The 23,771-nt window shown below is 40.2% G+C and overlaps 3 protein-coding genes across 6 annotated transcripts; 2 read left to right on the top strand and 1 right to left on the bottom strand.

Annotated features, from left to right (window-relative positions):
• The first annotated feature begins 5,505 nt into the window (after nt 1-5,505).
• Nucleotides 5,506-10,357, top strand: bend3 (BEN domain containing 3). 4 transcript variants are annotated; one of them, XM_076299595.1, is made up of 4 exons: nt 5,506-5,645; nt 6,706-6,760; nt 6,900-7,108; nt 7,351-10,357. In XM_076299595.1, exons 2-4 carry the CDS (start codon nt 6,709-6,711, stop codon nt 9,607-9,609), a joined length of 2,520 nt encoding a protein of 839 aa, XP_076155710.1. In that variant the 5' UTR covers nt 5,506-5,645; nt 6,706-6,708; the 3' UTR covers nt 9,610-10,357. The 4 variants fall into 4 exon arrangements, with proteins under 4 accessions (XP_076155710.1, XP_076155712.1, XP_076155711.1 ...); XM_076299597.1 differs by lacking the exon at nt 5,506-5,645 and adding an exon at nt 5,821-6,141; XM_076299596.1 differs by lacking the exon at nt 5,506-5,645 and adding an exon at nt 5,821-6,189.
• Nucleotides 10,358-11,623: 1,266 nt separating this feature from the next.
• On the bottom strand, nt 11,624-13,845 carry mtres1 (mitochondrial transcription rescue factor 1). The gene is made up of 4 exons (XM_076299598.1): nt 13,632-13,845; nt 12,830-13,265; nt 12,602-12,674; nt 11,624-12,367 (listed from the first exon to the last, which is right to left on the bottom strand). Exons 2-4 carry the CDS (start codon nt 13,234-13,236, stop codon nt 12,185-12,187), a joined length of 663 nt encoding a protein of 220 aa, XP_076155713.1. The 5' UTR covers nt 13,237-13,265; nt 13,632-13,845; the 3' UTR covers nt 11,624-12,184.
• A 2,071-nt stretch (nt 13,846-15,916) lies between these two features.
• matn3b (matrilin 3b) lies at nt 15,917-23,135 on the top strand. The gene is made up of 3 exons (XM_076300021.1): nt 15,917-16,481; nt 16,690-16,809; nt 22,811-23,135. Exons 1-3 carry the CDS (start codon nt 15,917-15,919, stop codon nt 22,927-22,929), a joined length of 804 nt encoding a protein of 267 aa, XP_076156136.1. The 3' UTR covers nt 22,930-23,135.
• The last annotated feature ends 636 nt before the right edge of the window (nt 23,136-23,771 follow it).

The following is a 23,771-nucleotide window of genomic DNA, read 5'->3' as shown; positions in this document are numbered from 1 at the left end:
TGGTTATTGCTCAGACAGTTTCCCTTGTGCATATATTACACACAGGTTGAAGTTAAACATATAAGATTCCTGATTGATCCTACATATGACTAAACTAAGCTACAATGTGTGTGTTTTCACATTGTGTATGTGAAATAGAGCCAGCAGACGGACACACAGATCATGAAGTCCCACTGTATCATGCTGCCCTGAAACCCAACACTGTCTGGCTCTGCTCGACAAGATGATTTTTGTGGTTTGGGCGTTTGTTGAAACCCAGCTACTCCTCTGTCACTTGACTGGGTTTTATATGAAGTGCTTGCATAGGACAGCAGCTCCACCCTATCCCAGTATGGTGTCACTGCAGCTGGGCACCAGGGCAGGACCAACAGAGGTCTGTCCCAAACAACTCCTTGCGGTTTCCTGGTACCCTCCTGCAATACTCCACTTATTACTTTGGTGAGTACACCACAAGTCCTAATGCATGCCTTTATTTCATTTAATGATAATGTCTTTGAACGTATCAGTTGATAACTTGGATAAAGATATACCTTTGAAAAAATGCAATACAAAGTAGTAGTGTTAGTGGTTGAATTATGGGGGTGGGGGATTGTGGTTTAATTGATCTAAATATTGGTTTGGTTTAGCAACATTTCTTTCCAGAGAAATATCTATGTGCTTGGCAGGCATTGAGCATAGAGAAACGCCATGTGTACCGTTGTCAACATAAATGTTCTCCCAGTAGATTATAGTTTGGTGAGTAACCTGTTGATGGCAAGACTGTGCTCATCCTGATGTATGAAATCTCTCAGCCCTGCAGGTGCTTCATGTTGCGCTGGGAGAGGAATGCGTGAGCAGCTTATTGATGTTTAACGAGCAGTGCTCGACGACCAAGATGAGATGACATCCCCGTCTCCAGAAATTCTCTCTCTATGCTCCGCTACCTGACATATATGCGCAAATCTCTCTCGCTTGAGTGCATGATGGATCTGACCACCGTTGTGCCCTGCAATCGAGACAGCCCCATTAGCCGAGTAATGACTGATTCCTTTCCCATTCCCTGCCATACACATACATATCACAGGAAGCTTTTTACAACAATCTTAACACCGCACAGACATTTCTGTGGGAGGTCATGGACCATTGAGCTAGCAATGAGCAAAGACTGTTAATTGTGTCTGGATGTGGCAGTGACTAGATGTTGATAAAATTCAACCAGGTGTCTGCCATTCTTACCCCATTAGCCTTTAAAATCAGTTTCTGTGTTGGACATAAGCTAAGACACTGGAGAAAAAATAACCCTAAACTTTTACCCTGTTATTTATTATTATAATTTATTAATCACAATATTTAGTTACATTTAATTTAGCCCAGGCTTGGTTTTACCTAAGCTTACCCTACTTTATAAACAAATGTAAATAAATGTGCAATATGTAGTGTTTCCTTAAAAATCATGTTCCATAATGGTTAAAATATGAAGAGATAGTAAAAAGGTAATATTGTCTATTATTTTTAAGTTTGTATTTTTTGAATTATTGGCGCCTCTGCTAAAGTTGACTAAAACAGGTATAAAAAAATATTTGTTGGTGATTTATTGTAATCTCACAATGAAAACAATGAGGGAAAACCCAACCTTGAAGGGAAGCAAAATTATTTTGAGAAAAAGGAAAATCTCATAAAAAGATAAATAAGACGTTGCTCACAATTATTGGCACCCCTGCTTGTAATACCTTCTTAAGCCTCCCTTTACCAATAAAAGAGCTTGTTTGGAGAATACAGAGTAAGGGATAGGGATTTAAGAACATTCGTCTTTACAAAATCTCCCCAGATCGTCCAGATTCCTAGGTCCACACTTCTCCTCTTTGACTCACCTTACTGTATTTCTATGGAGTTTAGATCAGGAAACTAAGATGGCAATAGCTGAAGCTTGATTTTGTGTTCAGTAAACCATTTTTGTTTTTATCTGGTTTTGGTTCATTGACCTGATGAATGATCCAATCATGACCCATGTTTAGTGTCTTGACAGAGATTGACAGATTTCCTTTGAAAATTATCAGGTTTTTCTCTGGGTTCATGATACCATGCCGTTATCAAGGCCTTTGGGAATGAAAACAGCCCCACAATATCACAGCCTATCCACCATAATTCTCATTAGGCATAGGGTTCTTTTCAGTATAGACATCTATGTACGCCAAACCCACCTAAAGTGTTTCTTGCCAAAGAACGCAATTTTCATTTAATCTCACAATAGACCACACTTTCAGACAAAGTCACTGTACTATTCAGAACTCCTGCAGTTTACATTTGTAATTAAATGACTGGAAAGGCTTTTACCTGGCATGCTCTCTATAATCTATTGGCAGTGAGGTCAATTTTGAAGATTTTTTGGGGGGACTTAGTGACCCCAAGATGATACCTTTTTTCTGTAACTCTCCAAAAGTGGTTCTTATGGAATTTTTTGCCTATCTTACCATCCTCCATATTGTGCGTGGGGGCAAATGTCAACACATTTTCTTTTTATTTAAATTTAGTGTACAGTAATTTCCTGTGTATTAGCCTCATTGTGTATAAGCCACAGGACAGTGTTTTGTGCCAGTTAAAAGAAACAAAACCATATCAATACCATATTAACTGCCCCTGTGTATTAGCATCATAGCTGAAGAATTTTTTGCAAAATATAAGCTGCAACTAATAGTTGGGAAATTACGGTATTCTCTTGTCTTTCCGATGTTGAAAAATGGCTCGTGAATTTAGCCTCTTATTTTCATACCTTAGTGAAAATGACAGTCATGAACTACTACTAAAAGTTGACAGACACTCTGATTAACTTAAAGAAGTTGAAATTAGATAGGAAAATGCTTCTGTTACATTATGTATATAAGATTTTCTAGGGGTGCCAATAATAGTGGGAAATGTGTGTTTGTTAAAAATATTTATTTCTTTATGAGATTTTCCTTTTTATAATAATAAATTTGCTTCCCTTCAAGATTGGATTTTTCCTCAATGTTTTCATTGTGAGATTACAATAAATCGACAAAATGATTATTTTTTTATACCTGTTTTTAGTCAACTTTACCAAAAGTGCCAATAAATCTGGAGGGCACTGTATCTGAACCAAAGACCAAAAAACACCAGAGAGGTAGCTCACTCCTCCCTTCAGTGCTCCCTGAGAAACTCCACACACAGTGCTTTGTACAGGCTGTCCCCACTTTGTTTCCAGTTCACGGACAGGGCTGTTTATTAAGATCGTTTTTTTTTACAGTGAGAACGGAGAGCTAGCAGATCACATGGAGATATTTGCTGAATGTTACAAAAGTGTTACATGTTAGAAATGACTTAGCATCACTTACCCTACCTTTAACATATTATGCCTGAAGACGCTTCACCCATAACCTTAACAATTGCATGTAGGCCTATGTATTTAGTATCTATTTTATTCTTTAAAATGTATTCTAGAGCTTGTTGGTCCATCTTAATGGCCTTTCTATGGAGCCCCTATGAGCAAAACAATATATAAAGTTTAGTTTCATGTGCTCACATGAAGGTTTCGTGTGCACACATGAAAGTTTCAGGTGCTCACGCAAAGCTTTTTTGTGTGAGCATGCAAAACTTTGGTGTGACCATATGACAGCCTGCTGTAGCCTGGAGCATTCTGGAGACAGTGACAGCTAGATAAATGACTACAGTACAGGAGTTATACTATATTTTAGTCTCTTCATTATGAGAACATTGCTGCTTTGCTTGCAAGTCGTCAACTTTATATTGTTTCCATACGACATTAAAAACGTTTTGTGAAGTCTTGTAATCTGTTCTGGCACATGGGATAGGCCTACACCGATTTGGATCGGACAATTATTTTAATTTATAAACAGTTACAAACATCTGGCCAACTCCAAGGATATAGGTGGATGTACACGAACGCCAATATGGCAGTTGTCTACACATATCCCACCCCTTCCGCGGCAAAATGTCGACATGTGAATACATTGAGCCAATCATGTGGTGTGTTGTGAAGACATTGTGCCAATCATGTTTTGATCTCGCCACTGGAGCAAGGTTGGTGTAATGAAGCCTTGCGCACGCGTATTTCTGCTAAAATAGATGCCCGATAAGTGCCCAAAAAGTGTTGCAATATGGCCGCCGAGCAGTCTGGCTTTCACCAGACCAAGCTCAATCTTAAGATTGAACATTAGTCTGGGGAGTCCGCTGTGTATTTTCTACTGCACAAGAGGCGTGATCAACGGGCATAGTTCAAATGACTCTGTACGCAATTGGATAGTCATTCACCAATCTGACCAACGAACCGGGTGGCGTTTGCAGAGCGACGTGAAAACTCCAGGCTCTCCCGTTATCGTCATCGTTTTAAACCTGCCAAAAGCGCGCCAGGTGGATAAGCCAGTTTGTGATTGGCCCCCGCAAAAGTGTAGCAGAAGCAGGAGAAAGAGATGTATAGGTTTCCGCTCTCAGATCAGGCTGAGTTCACCCAGCCTAGCCGCAGAGTGGAGGGACTAATAGATATTAGAAAGCTAGATACCGTATTGGGCACGAGTTCTATTACAGTAGGTGGCATACGTAAACGCGCCCGCCATATTGCTGGGGGCAGCACGTTTACTGTCTATGGGGGAGTGACAGCAACACTTGCCGCAATCAGAGACACCTGTTTGATTTCCAGTCAGAGTCACATGTTTCTCCATTGGCCTCCAGTTATCTAGCTTTCTAATATCTATGGAAGGACTTTGGGCTTATTATGTGGTACAAAGACTCTCATAACAAATTATTCATAAACACAGACAGCCGCCATCCTTTCTAATGAACTGGTGTGCCAGTTTGGCTGGTGATCATGTTGACTGGTGATATTTGCATAAAATCAATATATGAATATTCAACAATTCCCTGTCTAGTTACAGGGTTCTGCTCTGCCTCCGCCCCTGGTGTTAAGTCAGACAAATGGATCTCGCTGGGGAAAAAAAGCACTAATCGCTTGATTGACGATAGCCAACAATGTGTGAACTGAAAAAAAACAAACAAACAATGTAATGTACGGAATTGTGTTTTTCCTTTTGTGGAGAAAATGCTGCATATAGGCCTAAGGCTGCAAACACTTAGGCTTCGACAAAACAAAAGTAACTGACAAGTCATAGCAGGCCAGCATTACACCTAGTGGCACAAAATAATCTAGCCTCCAATTGACCTTTCGGTAAGGTCATCTGTGATCATTCCATGCATCAAATGTGTATTTCATCCACAGTTTGTCAAATGGTACTCTGTGTAGTGTATTCGGAACAGGGTGTGAGACAATGGTTTATTGTGAAAATTTCAAGGCCTTGTTTCAAAAGAAATTACTGATTTACATCTATTTGGTACAGCAGGGTATTCTCCAAAAGGTCCGAGGAAGTTTTGCACAGCACAAGCTGGATTAATGTCCCCTGTGTGCAGCAATGCATTGCAAAGCTTCAGCTTCACCCACAGCAACCCACAGCTGTGCGGAAATGACACAGCAGGCCAGTACCGTCACGTCACGCGAGAGGGCACTAGCAGGAAAAAAACACGGCGGCGATCGAGAAACACGGACAACAGTTACCCGTGGACAAAACCACAGGGATAATCACAGCGGACATGTTTAACACGCCTTAAACTATTGCAGAAGGCTGCAGAGAAACACAGAGGTAAGTTTTTAAAACTGTGCAGAGGTATGTTTACAGCAGAACAGTCGTAAAGGGGCAAATCCGTCGGTGAATGTTTTTCTTGCCGCGTCACGCAATAAGAATTCCTCACTTTAAAGAAATAGCCACGAGAAATGTGGGTTGCACGCTGAATTGTCGTTTGTGGATGAATGCGCTATCAAGAAGCAAGCAAAGCTTTATTTGTACGTGTTCGTGCATAAAGTACTATTGGAGAGGTACATCTGCCTCTCAGGTTGTAATGATTCGTGGGTTTGTGGTGGAAGAATGAGGAAGTGGAGTGGACAGGAGTCTGAGAGGCGCGTGTGCAAGACACGGAGTTACAGCGCCGCCCCTGTGCACCCGGCGACACCCCGACCTGTATACACAGATAAACAACATAAACAAATCCAACTTCTCACGGACAAAAAATAGCTCGGCTCGAACGATATATGTTAATGCATGACGTTATGCACGTAGGTTTGACTGGCGTGCCATGTAGGTTAGTTTTCAGGTCTACTACCAACTTTGGAAGTCTTCTTGCAACGAGGTCGGGAAGTGTTATTGTTTACGAATAAACATATGATGGTGGCTTACAGCATATCCGGAAATGTTAGTGACATAGTTATTACGTTGTTGTTATTTTTGAGTACATTAAGTCATAATCAGGTGGCAATTTCTTGAGTAAAATAGAGGGGATTGGTTGAACTTTGAGTTATATAAGTCAAACTTACATAATCAGTGGGTATTTCTTCAGTAGGCTAGTTAACAGATCAAGAGGTGTTGAGAAAAGAGCATTGACAGCTTCTCTAATGACCCTACTGCATAAATATGGCTTAGTATAATTGTTATTTTGACTTCACACAAAAGTGGTTCGATTTTGTAATATTTTAACATATAAACATAATGTAGAACTCCAGTGTCAAAAACTATCAGAACAATCATACATTTTTGCTGCACATAGGCCTACTTTTACACAGGCATTTAGCAATTACAAACATATACTTTGTAGGCTAAACCTACTTTGACTGTATTGTTGTAAAAGTATTCTAAAATGTTTTGTCAGGATATGAATGTCATCAAGCATGAAGACAACGTAGAGAGAGAGATGCTTGAGAAAGGTAAGACCAGACTGCGTTTTGTCTCCTTTAATCCTAGTCAACTGAAATGCTTCTGTATGAATGCGTGACATTGAGCTGTTTCGTTTAAGTGTAGAAGAACTTTGATGTTTCAAAATAATACAATTTCTAATTGTTGCAGGAGGGGAATCATCAAAAGAAATTAAGACAGAGGAAGATTCAGAAGTGTTACAAGGCTGTCATGGGACTTCAGAAACTGCTGTGGGAAAGTCCCTGGGTGCCGCCTTAGACGACATCACTACATGCTCTGAAGCCCAGCAAGAGTCAGAGGATATGAGTATAAACACAGACCAACCTATAAGCAGGAAGAGGGTCAAACTTGCCAGTGAGGTAAATTGCCAGATTATCAATATTTTACTGTAACCGTATAATATCTTGCTCATACGACAAAAGGATATTTCATTGTTTATGATGGTGATGCAGTAAGATTTGCCTTAGGTATTAATATGTTGGTTTTAATTTTTTTGTTCTAATTTTGCATTCTACCCACAGCACATATTTAACACATATAGCTGAGTAGTTCATAAGATTGTTCCTGTTTTGACTATATCTTATATGTTTTGTCTCTGTAGGTTGGGGAACATGTGCAAGAGAAGGGGTGTGAAGAATCCACAAGGTCACCACTCCATAGCCTTACGTCTGACAAGAAGGACGCTGCCCAGGAGAAGACCATCGCCTCTTACAGGAAGCCTCTGTACAGCATCTCCCATCGCATTACAGAGAAGAAAGCTGCCTCAAGTCTGGATCAGCATGGACAGCATGAAGCAGGGGTTCGGTTGAACAGTATCCTGTTCCCTAAACTATGCAGTTCGGGGCCGAATAACCGATGTGAGTCAAGCCTCACTCAAGGGGGTTCAGCTGCTGCTACCCCAACCGACCCAAACCTCTACCCTTTGATCGAGAAAATGTTCTTCATTCTCAACACGCTGAACACAAGCATGACTCAGCTGCACAGTAAAGTGGACTTGCTGTCTCTCGAGGTTACGCGTATTAAGAAACAAATCAAACCCTCTGAAATGGCAATGGAGTTCCAGCCCCCGCCAGAATATCAGCTAACAAGTGAGGAGCTTGCTCAGCTGATGGAGCAGACATCCACAGCTGGGGAGCTCGGGTGCAGGCTGCTGGTCCAGCTGTTTCCTGAGCTGTTTACAGCCAAGGATTGCATTCATGGCTGCGGTGCCTGCGGTATAGCGGGCAAACGGACTCTCGACTCCCTTCACCTTCAGCTCATACGCAACTATGTGGAAGTCTGCTACCCGTTGGTAAAGAACAGTAATGTTTGGCAGACGGAGTGCCTCCTTCAAATTAATGACTTTTTTAATCGTTTCTGGGCCCAAAAGGACATGGAAAATGGCCAGCCTCATGGCAAACAGACTCCAGTTGGCCTTGGCTTTGAGGTAGACCAGAGTCAGCCCTGCCATTTCATCAATGAGGATGGACAGGATGAGAGACTTTCAGTGTCCAGTGACAACAGCAATGGTCCCCTAAACATCTCCTCAGACCTCATCTTGGATTCCCAGGAGGTGGGGGAGGAGCTTGATGACCTCTCTTCCCCTGATGACTTCGTCATTTTGTTGTTAAATAGGCTTTTCCCAGAGGTCTTTGAGGAGGGCAAATTGCCTGAGGGTTACAGTGGTTGTAACAGCATCGGGAAGTTATTACTGGACTCTGACAGGTTAGAGATCATTCGCAAGTATATGGAAGCTAATTTTCCTGATATGCCTGAGGACACATGGCTACAGATCTGTATTCAGCGAATGGAAGAAGCACTGGAGGCAATTCCAGGAAATGGAAATGACCTGGACAACATGCAGGATGAGAGCTTTGACACAAATCTGCCAGACGATATTTCTATTGTTAAAATCAGTGAGTTTGGTGATTTTGATCGTCCAAACCGCAGGACTAAAAAATCATGGTTGGCACCCATCAATTTTGACACACTTGAGATTCCTCTTCCTGATTTTGATGTACCCCAGGAATATCTCCTTACAAAAGAGCAGCTTAAGAATAACTATGATTGTAGCCTGTCCATCGGGAATTTTGCTTCCCGCTTGCTTGTTCTTATGTTTCCAGAGTTGTTCACATATGAGAATGCACGAAAGCATTACAACTGTAGTGGTACCTTAGGCAAGAAGCAGCTTGATCCAATTAGGATCAGATTGATCCGTCATTATGTTCAGCTGTTATACCCCCGGGCCAAGAATGACCGAGTATGGACCCTTGAGTTTGTGGACAAATTAGATGAGCGGTGCAGGCGGAGGGACACCGAGCAGCGCCGCTCATACCAACAGCAACGTAAAGTTTTTGTTCCAAAGTTGGAGCCAGACTTTGTAACTGCCAGCCAAATAAGCCAACTGACCTCTGAGCGCCTGAAAGAGGACTACGAAATGCCACCTGTTCCTCCTGAAAAAAGTAGCAAAGACTTTTGCAAGATCCCTCTGGAAGAGCTTGCCGTGCCTCCTCCTGACTTTCCTGTGCCTTCTGTGTACCTGCTGTCAGATTCTGAGGTGAGGGAGATTGTTCAGCAGAGTCTTTCAGTGGGGAACTTTGCTGCCCGCTTGCTGGTGCGTCTCTTCGGAGAGCTCTTTACCCAGGAAAACCTGCGGCTTCAGTACAATCACTCTGGCGCCTGCAACAAAAAGCAGCTGGACCCTGTCCGTCTGCGCTTGATTCGCCATTATGTAGAAGCTGTGTACCCAGTGGACAAGATGGAAGAGGTGTGGCACTATGAGTGTGTTCCGAGCATCGATGAGCGTTGTAGACGGCCCAATCGGAAAAAGTGTGACATTCTAAAGAAGGCCAAGAGATCGAGCACTGTGTCATACTCTTAACACCTCACTACAATGTCTTGTTTTTGTATTTCTCACAAACATGTATTATTTGCACAAGTACCTACGCTGAAGATTATAGTTAAACTTTTACAAAATGTCCATGGCAAGGACCAAGTATGTAGAATGAGGCCAAGCTGATGGTCCGTCCTCTTACAGGATGTGTTGTAAAAATGTAGCTGCCGCACCAGACAGTATAGCTTCTTAACAGGGCTTGAAATTAATTTTCTGATTTGCCTTTCACAGTGAGCTACTTATCAGCCACTCACATCAATTGACATGTAAATGGTATAGAGTGGCAAATCATGTTTCAGCTTCAAAACAATTTAGTTAGCAGCAGGTAGGGAATTGCCACATGGTATTGGTAAGTGGATGTTAATTTCTAGCCCTGGTTTATAATCACTATCCTTTGGTAGTGAGAGGGTAGTATGTATTTAAATGCCAAAATATTACTGTTGTAATTATAATTTTTAACATGTTGCTAAGCTATTGTAGCCTTAACAGAAAACATGACATTAACACTAATGCAACAAAATAGGTCACAAACAAGGTTTTAAAAGGTGGCAACAAACTGATTTCTAATTTAGATGTAGCAGCGTTCCAGTACTCGTCTTTTGTAACAAAGATGTTATGTCATAAAATGGTAAATGGTCCCTTAAATCTGTATTTAACTATTGCAACAGGTGGTCACTCTATTTTTAAATAAATAAGCAACATTACAATGTAAAATTAAAGATGTTATTTTATTCCATCTTTTTCTGAAAGTATTCTTTGAATTTCTCAATGTTTTGACGATTTGCAGCATCACAGGCCTGGGAATATAGGACACAGGTGTAAGACCAATGTCCTTTGTAACCTCTATTACATATAGAGCATACACGTATCAGTCATTTATGAAACAGTGAAGTATACACTGAATATACCATGTCCATTAAGCAGGAATTTTTCAGGAATATTATGCAATTTCTAGCCCATAACAATTTTTGTCACATTCAGCAATCACCTCACAATGGCTAGCTGCCCATTCCATGAGTACCTGGTCTCTGTAGGCAGCCCAGGCTCCAAAAACTGGAAACAAAATGGGAGCAGCCTGGTGAGCTGGGGTGAGCTACCTCTCTAGTGTTTCGTGTGGTCATTGGTTAAAATATAATGTAAGTTTTTTTGCACAAAAGAGTCTGCTAATGAATGTAAACATAAACACAAACGTGACTTCCTGCGAAATCCCTGACTGCACCTGTAATGTTAACAGAGATTTAAAGATGACATATATACAGGGTTCCCACTCTAAGTCAAATGTAAAGTTCCATGACTTTTCCCTGACAAAAAAACTGAATTTCCATGACTTACTATATAATGAATAGTACAATATACCGACGAAAGATTTCAGAGCACCTGCGTAGCGCTCAAGAATCTTTTACTTTTTTAGAGCGGAAAATGAATAAATAGGCATTGAATAAACATAGTTGGGCTACTCAAGCAAGCAGTAAAGCTAATAACCAGATATAAACCAATTCTGTGTGGAAATATATTTGTATTAATGTATTTTGGCAAGTAAAATTTAAACTGCTACAACAAAATTCCCTGATATTCCATGCCTGCCCCAAAAATATAAAATTCCCTGACTTTCCATGTCTGGAATAGACTTTCTAAAATTCCATGATATTCCAGAAATTCCATGACCCGTGGGAACCCTGTATATACTACATAACCAGTTAAAACTAAGTTCTGTTAAATTTCTCCTTTCAATGTGCTGATAGGGATGATAGTTTTTCTTAAAAGTTCCAGGAGTGGTTCATATATTATAAGTTAATACTTTAGCAGGACATCCCTAGCCTGGGAGAACCCAGACAAACCTTTTGCCCTCAAAAAACCCTCAATATTTGAATTTGCTCTGAGATAAGGTCTAGTGCTAACCAGGCTAGGACATCCCAGGCCTAACCATCAGATTAAATGGATATAGTTTACACTGCTTACAGCATCTGTCACTGTGGATGTAATAAACATACAATCCCAGTCATAACTTCAATTACTTTTTGTTTTATTCTGTTTAAGTGCTTAACAATCATGATCATTAGACAGCAGCAACTCCACTGAATGATCAATATTAGAGAGCACCAGCTCTCTAGGTCTTAGTCCAAAAATCAGACTCCAATCAAAACTCCAATCGAAACTCAATACCCAGCTCCCTACTACAATGTGCATTTTAAGTGTTCCAATAGTGATGAAACAAAATACATAAACCGATTTCTGTGTATTATAGGAAAAGTTTTTTTTTGTCTCCTGACAACATAAAGAACATTTAAAAGTAAAGAAAACCATTGTACAGGTCAGACTTGTACCATTTTGACCTGTCAGTTCTCTGTAACACAATAAGTGAAGTTTCCACAATATGAAATCATAGCCAAACCACCTCAACCTTTTCATAGAAAATGGAGTCATGATGATACAAAAAAGCACTTAACAAGAGTGTTTGACACAACTACCAAAGAGCCACGAGCTCCCGTTAAAAAATCCCTCAGCACTGCAGAATCAAACACAAGTTCTTTAGTCCAGTTATATTTTTTTTTCTCCAAAAATGTCAATCCTTGTAAACGTCTTTCTTAGGTAGCTGTAAGTTTTTCCAGGTTCTTAAAATTACTTTATACTTGTCAGCATCTCTTGTCTCTCCTATTACTTTCTTGAAGATGACTCTCTTTAGGTTGACAGAGTCTATTTCTTTGTCCTCACCCAGTATGAAGTCCAAAGTGTCTCCTACTTTAACCTGCAGGAGAAATCTTGCATAAGTCATTTTTGCTGTGGAGAACTATTGCTTGATTCTTTAACACTCATGTCATTCAAGTCATGTCTTTCTTCAGTCTAAATAAAGGCAAGCAAATCAAGTATGCTTTAAACGTATTGTCATTATGCAAAAGAAACAGGTTTGAACAGGAAAGGTATTATAAAAGAGTTTCATGCATAATTATTTTATAATATAAATCTCCAGAGGGTCACCTACAGTTTTGCTCTTCTTGATTAGTTTCAATCCATTTAATCGCAGTCTGCTTCCATAAAAGGCATCCTCCACTTTGCTGAAAAGGAGCAAAATTACCTTTACACATTACTACAGGATTGACAAGCCGACTGTATTCACCATACCAAACCCCATAAAAACGGTCAGGAGGGATGATACAGAGTAGGACTGTTGTGGCAGCACATACTCTTGACCACTTCCAAAATCACTTACTTCCGTGCCATGTCTAGGCCAGCTTTCAAGATGAGGTCATAGCGAAAGGACTGCACATACTTCTCTGTGTCTTTATAGTCTTTTGGCAACCCTGGATCATCTTGAAGTTCATCCTCAGAGTCGCTATCATCCTCATCATCCTCTTCTTGCACTGTTCTTTGGCTTCCTTTCTTTTTTGTGGATCTGTACCTAGCCTGATGTACGGACCAACCGGAGGAAGAATCCCTTACTGTTGTCAAAGCTTGTGTCCTCAGTGTCACGGGACCAACGGAGCCCCACAGCTGACGTGCATGCAATGTCCGAGGACACCATGAGCTCCACGCTGGTCCATGGCCTGTGGAGAAGAGCTGAATGGAGTTCAGACGACCCAGCTGTCTGAGAGTCAGCGCAGGCAACAGACTCTGCATTCTCTCGCCGCAAGCTGCCGTCGACGGACCTGGTTAAAATATTGAATTCATTTAAAAGTACTTTAGAGATAGCCTTCGTAAAAATACTTTACGCTTTCCTTGGGGAGAATAATGTGATTACGTTAACGTTACAGCCTAAATGTACTGCTAAATAAAAAATAGCTGGTCACCGTCACACATTTATCAGGAGCAAACATGCTGTTAGCATTCGTTGAACTTAATTGAAGCAGTGAACATGATTCAGTAGATGACACCTACCCGGGTAGTTCTGTCAAAGTAAAAAATAAAATAAAACTACGAGATACCATTCTATAACGTTCACTTGTAACATTATGATACATTGATGACAAACTAGCCAAACTGTTGCACAGCATAGAAGTATGAGATTAGCAAACCTGCAGCGAACAGCTCCACCCCTGTTTATTTTGTGACAGCAATAGAAAGAATCAGAAGCTGCAAACACACTTCAAGCACCTCGCAAGGCTCGAGATTCTACGTTTAAGGCCAATTAACTATTTATTTAAACCATCACATTAGCTAAGTCTGGTCTGACAACCACTGTCTGTCTGTCTCGCCTGGGCCCTTTCACCTTGTCAATAAAAACACATGCAAGACTACATCCCTTAACCAGGAGGATATCGTTTCAATGATATCGCCCCCTATAGCCTGGCAGTATGTACTGCCTAGCCTACTTTTGTAAATGTAGCAGGGGGCGCTGTTGCAATGAATTTGACAGAACATTCGACTTGACATTCACGGCTCTAGATTTTGCAATATCCTTTAATTGTCTTAATTGGCAGAGGGAGTCCAGTGTAGGGGCGGACGGGGAGTAGGCCTAGCGTATGGGAGGGACCAACCCAGTTTAACACACTAAATGTCATATCGACATTTTCAACAGCTTGCATACAGCTGTCAAATTGTCTGTGAATAAATGAAAAAAGTTCAAGTCTGTCTGGCCCGCTATTCTCAAACCGGATTGGCTCATCGTTGCACGTGCCCGCGACTAACAGCTTTATATTTGCACCCTCAACCCGTTTCTTTTCATTTACTTAGGCTACCAGTTGTAACCTCGGGTCTTTAGACATCATTATGATGTTATGCTCGTGCGGTTGTTTTATTTTTTGCCTCTTAATGTTAATACTTGGGGTCGAGGGAACATACAGACGTTATGGATACCAACCACAACAGATGCACGCGGACCGACCTTCTGCACGAGCCTTTAAACAGAATTTCTTACACAACGTGCAAGCGCAACAAGGTGCCATCAATGCAGGAGGTATGATTGCACAATTATCATTATTTTATGATTCTATCAAGTTCTGTCATCGACACACCAGAATAGCAAATGCAAATTCGTAACAGAATTAGGCTACAAATTCAAATTCAATTCAAACTGCTGGCCCAAATCGGCCAGGCTATATGTAATATATAAGTGGCATAGGCATTTGCATTGCATGGGAAAAGTTATATTACCCTTTTGTTCTGCATAATTAATACATTGTAAGTTTAATTAAGTGAATTATGTAAAATTGCTCTCTGCCAAAGGGTTTATTCAAGGATTAGAGGTTCAATGAGTTCAAGTTGCTCATGATGAAAACAAACACACAATTGTTATTTAACAGAAAATCCAATTCTCTTCAAAGAAAGTCTTAAACTGTTGCTAATAGCAAAATAGACCTTCAACATCAGATCCAGCTTGCATACTGCTCAATGTTGCTTCTTCTGAAGTAAATAGCCAGGCTACTTATTTCAGCAGTGAATAATAATTTAGAGACCTGGTTGTGCCAGGTTGTGGATAACCATCATGCCCCTCATGCTTTTTCTAACCGCTATAGGCTTACTCTTTCTCTTTCTTGTGTAACATCATCTATATGCTGCAGCAGACAAAATATCCATCTCTCTACTACCTCCTTTTTTTTAATTATGTTTACCTATGGTGGTCCATAGCACATGGCAATAACTATAGGTTTTATGGCTACCATCATTATCACAAGCCTGCGCGGATGTGGCCCCCATTCGCATACCAGCAGCCCACAGCTTCTCCTCCAGCTCCTGCTCAGCCAGTCGGTACCCAGAGCAGCACCTCCCCCATCCACTGGGCTACCACAACAGGTAGAAGATTCCTCAGTCAACCCTGGCTCCTGTCCCTCTGCCCAGTTGTATGGGCTGCTGCATGAGAGCCCTTCCAAGCTATGATCTGCCTTTCTTCTGGCCATACTTTTTCCTTTGTAGATGAGTTCACTAACCCTATCTGGACAACTAATCTGTTATGCAGTGGTCAATTTGCTCTGTACTGCAAGGATGAGTGATATACTCTGTGTTGTGGTAAAAATGTTGATTGGTCCTCAATTTAATGAAAGCATTTTTAGTTATTTCTCATTAAATGGGATATCAATGGTTGTGATAAATATACTGCTAATCTCTACTCTTTTTTATTCACTCTCTAATTTTATTGACAGACACAAAGGCTACCTCAGATTACCAAGGATTCTTTCATTAGTTATTTTTTTTTAGTTCCTCCATGTTACTTCTGATCATCGTCAATCTTTTCTCTCTTTTTCAAGAGTAGACAGTTATTTTTTACCATAATACAGTTTTAAGAATTCTAGTTAGATTTGAATTATTATTCAGTCATCATCACAATACTATTTTCACTTTGTGCCCTGTAGCACCGACAGAGATGTGCAAGAGTCGCCCACTCGACCTGGTCTTCATCATAGACAGCTCACGCAGTGTGCGCCCTGCTGAGTTTGAGAAGGTAAAGGTCCTTCTGTCAGACGTGGTGGACACTCTGGACATAGGCCCTGACGCCACACAGGTGGCGGTGGTCAATTATGCAAGCACAGTAAAAATCGAATTCCTGCTAAACACCTATTCCAACAAGGGTGACCTGAAACAGGCACTGGCACGAATCGACCCGCTTGCCACAGGCACAATGACTGGCTTGGCCATCAAGACGGCCATGGACGAGGCCTTCACCGAAGTGTCCGGGGCCCGGCACACCTCCAGAAACATCGCCAAGGTGGGCATCATTCTCACCGATGGGAGGCCCCAGGACACGGTGGAAGAGGTGTCTGCGGCAGCCCGTGCCTCTGGGATTGAGATCTATGCTGTGGGCGTGGACAGAGCGGACATGCAGTCTCTACGTCTCATGGCCAGTCAGCCTCTTGATGAGCATGTTTTTTATGTGGAGTCCTTTGGGGTCATTGAGAAACTCACCTCCAAGTTCAGGGAGACTCTATGTGGTAAGACCATTCTGTCAGACCTGCCTGCCCAAGGCTCCTCCTGCATTTTGATCTATCAAAAAATTGAAACTTAAATGAATCCATTTCCTAATTTGTATTATTAACAAGTAGTTGTATGTCTATTAACCCAATGCAACAGAATAATTGAAAACTGTAGCCCAACAATTATCTCACCCTATCACCAATGCTGGATAAATATTATTTGCAGGCTTTGACCGCTGTGCCCTTGGACATGACTGCCAACACATATGTATCAGCAGCAATGCTTCATACAACTGCAAGTGTCGGGAGGGATATGTCTTGAATGAAGACAAGAAAACATGTTCACGTAAGGATAATCTATTAGATAGGAGACACTTCTTCCAAAAATCTTGACTAAATGATAACAGATTGAACAGTTGGAATGGATATGTTTTGATTACATGATGTTCAGATACATCACTGTTATTTCAAACCAATATTAACTGTGGCAAAGAGGTATGGTCTGTGTGAAACGGTTTGTGACCTTTTGTTGTCATTATGTATAATTAAGCATGATATTTTGTCTGGTTCTTCCCTGGATTTACCTTTGATTTAATCCATGTTAATCTTTTGGGTGGAATGGTATGGGAAGGTGATAATTAAGATGTTTGATGCACCAGGCTTGTTGACCTTGTATTGATCTGTTGGGCTCAAAAGCACCAGTTTTTGTGAATCATAAACATAGGTTGTATGATCCTGCTTGGTTACAGAAATGGACAACAACTGTGTTCCTGGACAGCCATGCCCACCTACATGTGTGTTAGTCGACGGTTCACTAGAGTGCACATGTCCAGAGGGATATGCCTTGAGTGGCGACAACGAAACATGCTTACGTAAGAGCCCTCTATCATGACGGATAGAGAAGGCCTCAGAATGCAACCAGATGTTAAGTTCTAGAAAACTTAACATCAGCATGTTTGCAAAGGTTGCAACCAATTGTCTGCTTTGGTAGAGACATTATTATAAATCTCACCAGTTCAGTCTTGTTTTACTCATTTGAGACTTAGTGGGAATTTAAAATGACTAAATATAGACTGTTTTACATTCCCTTTTGAATTCCTTTTTGAATTCAAATGAAAATAATGTAACAGGGTACATAGGTTTGTCTGTTGTGAGGCCTCTTCTCATTTTTGCCATAAAAAAATAATCTTTCAAACTGATGAGGTGAATTTTCCTTGAAAACACCAGCTGTGTGATCCTGCTTCTTTGTAGCAATGGAGAGCAACAACTGTGTTCCTGGACAGCCATGCCCACCTACATGTGTGTTAGTCGACGGTTCACTGAAGTGCACATGTCCAGAGGGATATGCCTTGAGTGACGACAACGAAACATGCTTACGTAAGAGCCCTCTATCATGACGGATAGAGAAGGCATTGACATCTGCCTTTGATAACTTAAATAACCAAAATACAAAGGATGCATTTAAGACTTCAGCTCTAAAAGTGGATAGAACACAACTTTAATATGTATGTGTGGTGGTGCAGCATGCATATTATGTCCAGAATAATGCTAAGTACAATACAATTATTGATATAGGCTAATCTAATTGGTGTATTGGAGCGGTAACTGCATCTTTGTATTTATGCTGTGAACATTGTTGGACAATTGGGCAATTATTGGACAATGTGAATGGGATTTTCACTGGCATCATTGTGAGTGGGTACTATGGGAAGTATTCCATATAGACTATCTAAAATATACATTTATGGTTATGCAAGATATACACTTTTTGCCAAGCCCCCTTATTGGCTTTACATAAAGAGTTGAAACCCTGCAATCTTGTTTGTTTGATGCTATTACAAGTGGTACAGATTGGTGGCTTCTGGTGTTTGCTGATTTTCTGTTGTAATTGGTGATAGCTGTGGTTATTGTCCTTATACAGCAAATCTTACCAGAACATCCATATTATAGATGCTTTTCCATGCCATAGTATGCTCTTGCTTGTTTCCAGCCATGGATGACAACTGCAAGCCTGGACAGCCATGTCTGCCTGCATGTGTGACTGTCGATGGGTCACTGAAGTGCACATGTCCAGAAGGATATGCATTGAGTGACGACAACGAAACATGCTTACGTAAGAGCCCTCTATCATGATGGATAGAGAAAGCATCACAATGCAATTAGATGTTGAGTTTTAAGAAACTCACCATCTGCAAGTGATGTCTGCAATAACTAACAGACACATTTTATATTACTAATTTACTGAACTTTGAAAGCAACAGCTGTTAATATATGACATGTTCTTCAAGGACTAGCTGACAGAAAACTGTTATCCCAGTAGGAGACGTAACTATTATGAACTGCACTCAAATTGAACATTTGAGATGCGTGGGGGTGGGGATCAGTGACCTTTGATGCTCATCTTCCCTTCTTTGGTATAATTCTGGTAAAAGTTTTCACCAGGTTGGCCAAATGCTTTTCCACGCAGTCATTATTTTGTCATCCTGCTTGTTTGCAGTGACAGAGAACAGCTGTGTTCCTGGACAGCCATGTCCGCCTTTATGTGTGACCGTCAATGGCTCACTAAAGTGCACATGTCCAGATGGCTATACCTTGAGTGATGACAACGCATGCTTACGTAAGAGCCGTGTGATGATGTTAAGTGAAGGAATTGCAATGCAATGCAATGTGATGTAGTGTTTATAGACTTAACATCAGATTGCTGTCTGTTGCATCCATCTAGAAGACTAATTTATTTCTGAAATATCAGTGTGCTGCTTACCTTTGGTTCATTCACTGCTATAGATTTATTAGTAGAAGCCTACGATGAGATGACATTTTTTTTCTTGAAAACACCAGCTGTGTGATCCTGCTTCTTTGTAGCAATGGAGAGCAAAAACTGTGTTCCTGGACAGCCATGCCCACCTACATGTGTGTTAGTCGACGGTTCACTGAAGTGCACATGTCCAGAGGGATATGCCTTGAGTGACGACAACGAAACATGCTTACGTAAGAGCCCTCTATCATGACGGATAGAGAAGGCACTGACATCTGCCTTTGATAACTTAAATAACCAAAATACAAAGGATGCATTCAAAACTTTGGTCCTGAAAGTAGACAGTGCATGACTTTGTATTTGTGTGTGTTGTATGAATCAACATCCATATTATGTATAATGCTATTAATGATATTTCATTGATGGCATCTCAGATATATAACAGTAGCTGCATCTTTGTATTTACACTAAACGGGGACATTATTTGAAGACATTGTGAAAGCTTGGGAAATTTCTCTATTTTGATAGATAGAGAATAAAAAGCATAAAAATCCTAATAGATCTGCATGCGCAGTCTACAATAACTAACAGAAAAGTCTTAACAGGTTGTATTACTCATTTCTGAACAGCACAGCTGTTAAGATAAAAGACATGTTCTTCAAGGACTAGCTGATAGAAAACTGCTACCAGAGGAGATGTAACAATATGAGCTACTCTCAGATTGAGATGCATGAGGATCAGTGATCAGTGGGGATCCTTTCTTTATATAATTTTGTAAAAGTTTTCACCAGGTTGGTGAAATGCTTTTCCATGCAGTCATTATTTTGTCATCCTCCTTGTTTGCAGCAGCAGATAACAGCTGTGTTCCTGGACAGCCATGTCCGCCTTTATGTGTGACCGTCAATGGCTCACTAAAGTGCACATGTCCAGATGGCTATACCTTGAGTGATGACAAAGCATGCTTACGTAAGAGCCCTCTGTCATGGCAGAGTTAGATAGTGATGGCATTGCGATGCCAATTCAAATTGATGTTATAAGTGTATACAAACTCAACATCAGATTGCAACATGTTATATCCACCAAGAAGGCTGTTTTGTTTCTGAAATATAAGTGCTATACTGACCTATTAATATTCTAAGGGCTGCACATATGTTACCTGTAGTTTGCATGAAATCAAATGCATAATTGTCTGGAAAGATGTACTGCAGAAGTGCAATTCTTTGGTTCTGGGATTTCTTGGGAATGGCTGTATTTGTCTGTGTAGAATTATACATAATATGCTGCTACATCACAAAGCAGTCTAAATCGATAACTTAGTCACTAAATTGATTTAGTTAACCACTCTGCACACTGCAATTATGATAGGCCAGGTTGTAATTGTGTGTCAGATTTGATTCTGGGAGACGTTTCATGGGAACAGTGTGATATGGGGTAGTTTGCTATGTCAGCTTTTCATGTTGTGACCTTTTGAAAACTTCAACTACTACTAAGTACCAATCTTTGCTACCTGTACGTGATATAAAAAAAAGTTTCAAAAATGGGCCTAGTTGCAGTGATAGTTATTGTAGGCTATGTGTCATGTGAACAATATATTTGTCATGACAAATATTTAGTTCTATATAATTTGCAATGTCATTGTTTTATGTACAGTACAGTTGTATTATGTGTGGTTTCTATGTGGTTGTTATTGCCATCTGTGAGATAATGAAGGGAGAAAACAGTACTCTGGCTACCTCACTAATGACTAATAGCTCAATAGTATGGCAGTCAGAGCATAATACTCAGCTGTAGTACTATCAGTTTTTCAGGTTAGTTTCTAGACCAGCTAGAGCACTGTAGAAGCATCCACTCGGCTAGTGAAATGATTTGTCATACAATTCACAGCAATGGAGAACAACTGTGTTCCTGGACAGCCATGCCCACCTACATGTGTGTTAGTCGACGGTTCACTAGAGTGCACATGTCCAGAGGGATATGCCTTGAGTGGCGACAACGAAACATGCTTACGTAAGAGCCCTCTATCATGACAGATAGAGAAGGCATCACAATGCAAATAGATGTAGAAAAACATCTGCATGTGACGGCTTCAGTAACCATTCATTCATTAATTAATTAATTCATTCTCAAGCAAGTCAATATCACTACAAAACAATGTATACAATGTATACAATGTATTAGTACACACATTTGTCACTTTTTGAGCCTTCTACAGGTCTCAGGTAATTTGAATGCCATTAGAAATGATTTTGTGGTATACAATTTACTGTTATTAATCCTTGTGCTGAGGTAACTGGATTATGTTCTAGGTGTTGTAATCTGTTGATGGCAACACTACTTAGTGTACTTACATTCTTTATCTCTGATGGCTCAAAAAGCATCACCCACTGATTGCTTTTGCATGCAATATTTAGTGTTGAAATCTTACTCATTTTCAGCAACATGTAACCCAGGAGAGGAATGCCCACCCACACATGTCATGATCAACGGCTCACTGCAATGCACATGTCCAGAGGGATTTATCTTGAGTGCTGACCAAAAATCATGCTCACGTAAGAGCCCTCTATCATGGATAGAGAAGCCATCATCACAATGCAGATAGATGTTAAGGAAGCTTAAACAGATGTTATGTATGAAAATAAAAACAGTATCTGCATGCAATGATATTACAAAGAGCAAAGCATGTTTTTCTGGCAATCAGCTTTGGCAGAAAACAGAATTGGCTTTGTGAAACATCTTTAACATCTTTAAGCATGTCTCAATCCCAGTTATAGGCTTTCTATGTACCCCATAACTCATTAATCATTTGAGGGAATAATGGACATTTAGGTGCTTCGGAAATATTTTAGTTCAATACTTTAAATGGTTGGTGTTAGGGGGGCTTGAGTGAATCTTGATTTAGGAGTGTATGGAGGTAACTCTGGTCTCTCTGGTCTTGTCATTGGTGGTGACAGAAATGTCTGTGTTGTATTCTCATCATACAGTCACCTTGCTCTGGTCCTAAAGCAAATCGAGTCATCAGGCTTCAGTGTCAGCCATACCAGACAGACTAGCTCTCAGTATCATACATGATACAACTCCCCATGAAAGAACAAGCTTTGCATGTTTTGTAAAGTTGCCAGGCCACTGCCTGCAAAACTAATGTAGTAATGTCAAAGGCATGAACATGGAAATTATGAAAATAATTACACGACAATGGACAATATGTGTTTGTGTTTTCATTTTGAAATGGTGTAAGGTATGTTTCTGTTTGTTTGCCTGTTTATACATGCAGGACACAAGTAGTGCACAAGTGCTTCTTACCCTTAATTATTTCATTGACTACCTCATCTTCATAAATCAAACAATGAATAACTTTTACAGAAAGCTAATCCAGAAAGACAGTGCTTAATAATCATAATCTTCCATTAAAAGTATGTGCATGTAATATCAAGGGGATTAGTATTTCCCATTTGCTAAGCTTGCTAAGCTAAATATGCAAAGACAACACAGCAAGCTTCTCTGACACACTCAACAAACAATGCGCTAACATCATTTAGGGACCTACTGTTGAATTGTTTGTGTATTTTAACAGTGTGTTCATCTCCTTTTACAGAGGAAGTACAAGGTACGGTGACTGAGGACCCATGTATGTGTGAGGCTCAGATTGCCTTCCAGAGGAAGGTTCAAGCAACAATTCAAGATCTTACCAGCAGACATATCCTTTTAATTTGATATTGTAGTTGCAGCTCAATCAAATTTATGATAGGTAGCAGTTTAATTTGTTTGCATATTTGTGCACATTAGGTTCAATGGTGTATAAGGCAGTGCACATCACATTGTAAGCATGAGGTCTTAATAACTGATTCATCACACTGAAACATATTTTACCTTGACTGATGTGGTTTTACTAGCTGAGGTCACCCGGAAAGTTGAAGAATTCCAAGGCTTGCGATGATTCCAGAGATTGGCCAGAGATCATTTTCTGGAAAAATACTATAATTTCCTGCAAAGCATCTTCCATATAACCAGCAGTAGATTAATAATAAAATTGTTTTACATGCCATGCATTATTTCAAGTCTGTATAACCATGTGTTCTGTAAAATATCAGGGGCAAGGTTGTCAGTAATGATGTAAATGATATAAATGTAAAAAACGTGCAATTAGCCCACTGTGTGATCAACATGTTGGAAAAGCCAGTATTTGTTTCCCCATTTGGATATTTTGAATTGCGGCATTATTTTTGTATACATTGTGTTGTTGTTTTTTTAGATTTAAATATTATGTATAACCTTAAGAAGGTTTAAAATGAAGATGAATGAAGTTATCTTTGAAATGTCTGTGTAAAGTTAAAATATATTTTGCTTTATTTTGGATATTTGTGAAGATCTGGATGGACAATAAAAATGTACCTCCATAGGCCTATTATTGTGTTTCCTAATTGTGTCTGCCAAATCAGCTGGGAGTAACATTAGACAACTAAAAAACTCAGCGTTATAGAAACAGTCCTGTCATAGACATGTTCTTATTTGTGATGACCACTAAAGTTCTTTTATACCAACTTTAGTTGTTTAGT

The sequence above is a fragment of the Alosa pseudoharengus genome, unplaced genomic scaffold (assembly GCF_046254945.1).
Source record: "Alosa pseudoharengus isolate Yale_2024_CS ecotype anadromous, Long Island Sound unplaced genomic scaffold, YU_APseudo_1.1 YU_APseudo_1.1_scf_22, whole genome shotgun sequence".
NCBI classification, from domain to species: domain Eukaryota; kingdom Metazoa; phylum Chordata; class Actinopteri; order Clupeiformes; family Clupeidae; genus Alosa; species Alosa pseudoharengus.
The sequence above is the reverse complement of the archived record's forward strand: the minus strand, read 5'-3'. Positions and strand labels throughout refer to the sequence as shown.

Coding starts and splice junctions, on each gene's coding strand:
- mtres1 (XM_076299598.1), bottom strand. CDS start 13,236: ATGCAGAGTCTGTTGCCTGCGCTGACTCTCAGACAGCTGGGTCGTCTG. Junction 12,675..12,829: donor GGCCTAGACATGGCACGGAA/GTAAGTGATTTT, acceptor GCTCCTTTTCAG/CAAAGTGGAGGATGCCTTTT. Junction 12,368..12,601: donor TAATCAAGAAGAGCAAAACT/GTAGGTGACCCT, acceptor TTTCTCCTGCAG/GTTAAAGTAGGAGACACTTT.
- bend3 (XM_076299594.1), top strand. CDS start 6,222: ATGATGGTGGCTTACAGCATATCCGGAAAT. Junction 6,761..6,899: donor GAGAGAGATGCTTGAGAAAG/GTAAGACCAGAC, acceptor TAATTGTTGCAG/GAGGGGAATCATCAAAAGAA. Junction 7,109..7,350: donor GGGTCAAACTTGCCAGTGAG/GTAAATTGCCAG, acceptor TTGTCTCTGTAG/GTTGGGGAACATGTGCAAGA.
- matn3b (XM_076300021.1), top strand. CDS start 15,917: ATGTGCAAGAGTCGCCCACTCGACCTGGTCTTCATCATAGACAGCTCA. Junction 16,482..16,689: donor GTTCAGGGAGACTCTATGTG/GTAAGACCATTC, acceptor TATTATTTGCAG/GCTTTGACCGCTGTGCCCTT. Junction 16,810..22,810: donor AGACAAGAAAACATGTTCAC/GTAAGGATAATC, acceptor CTCCTTTTACAG/AGGAAGTACAAGGTACGGTG.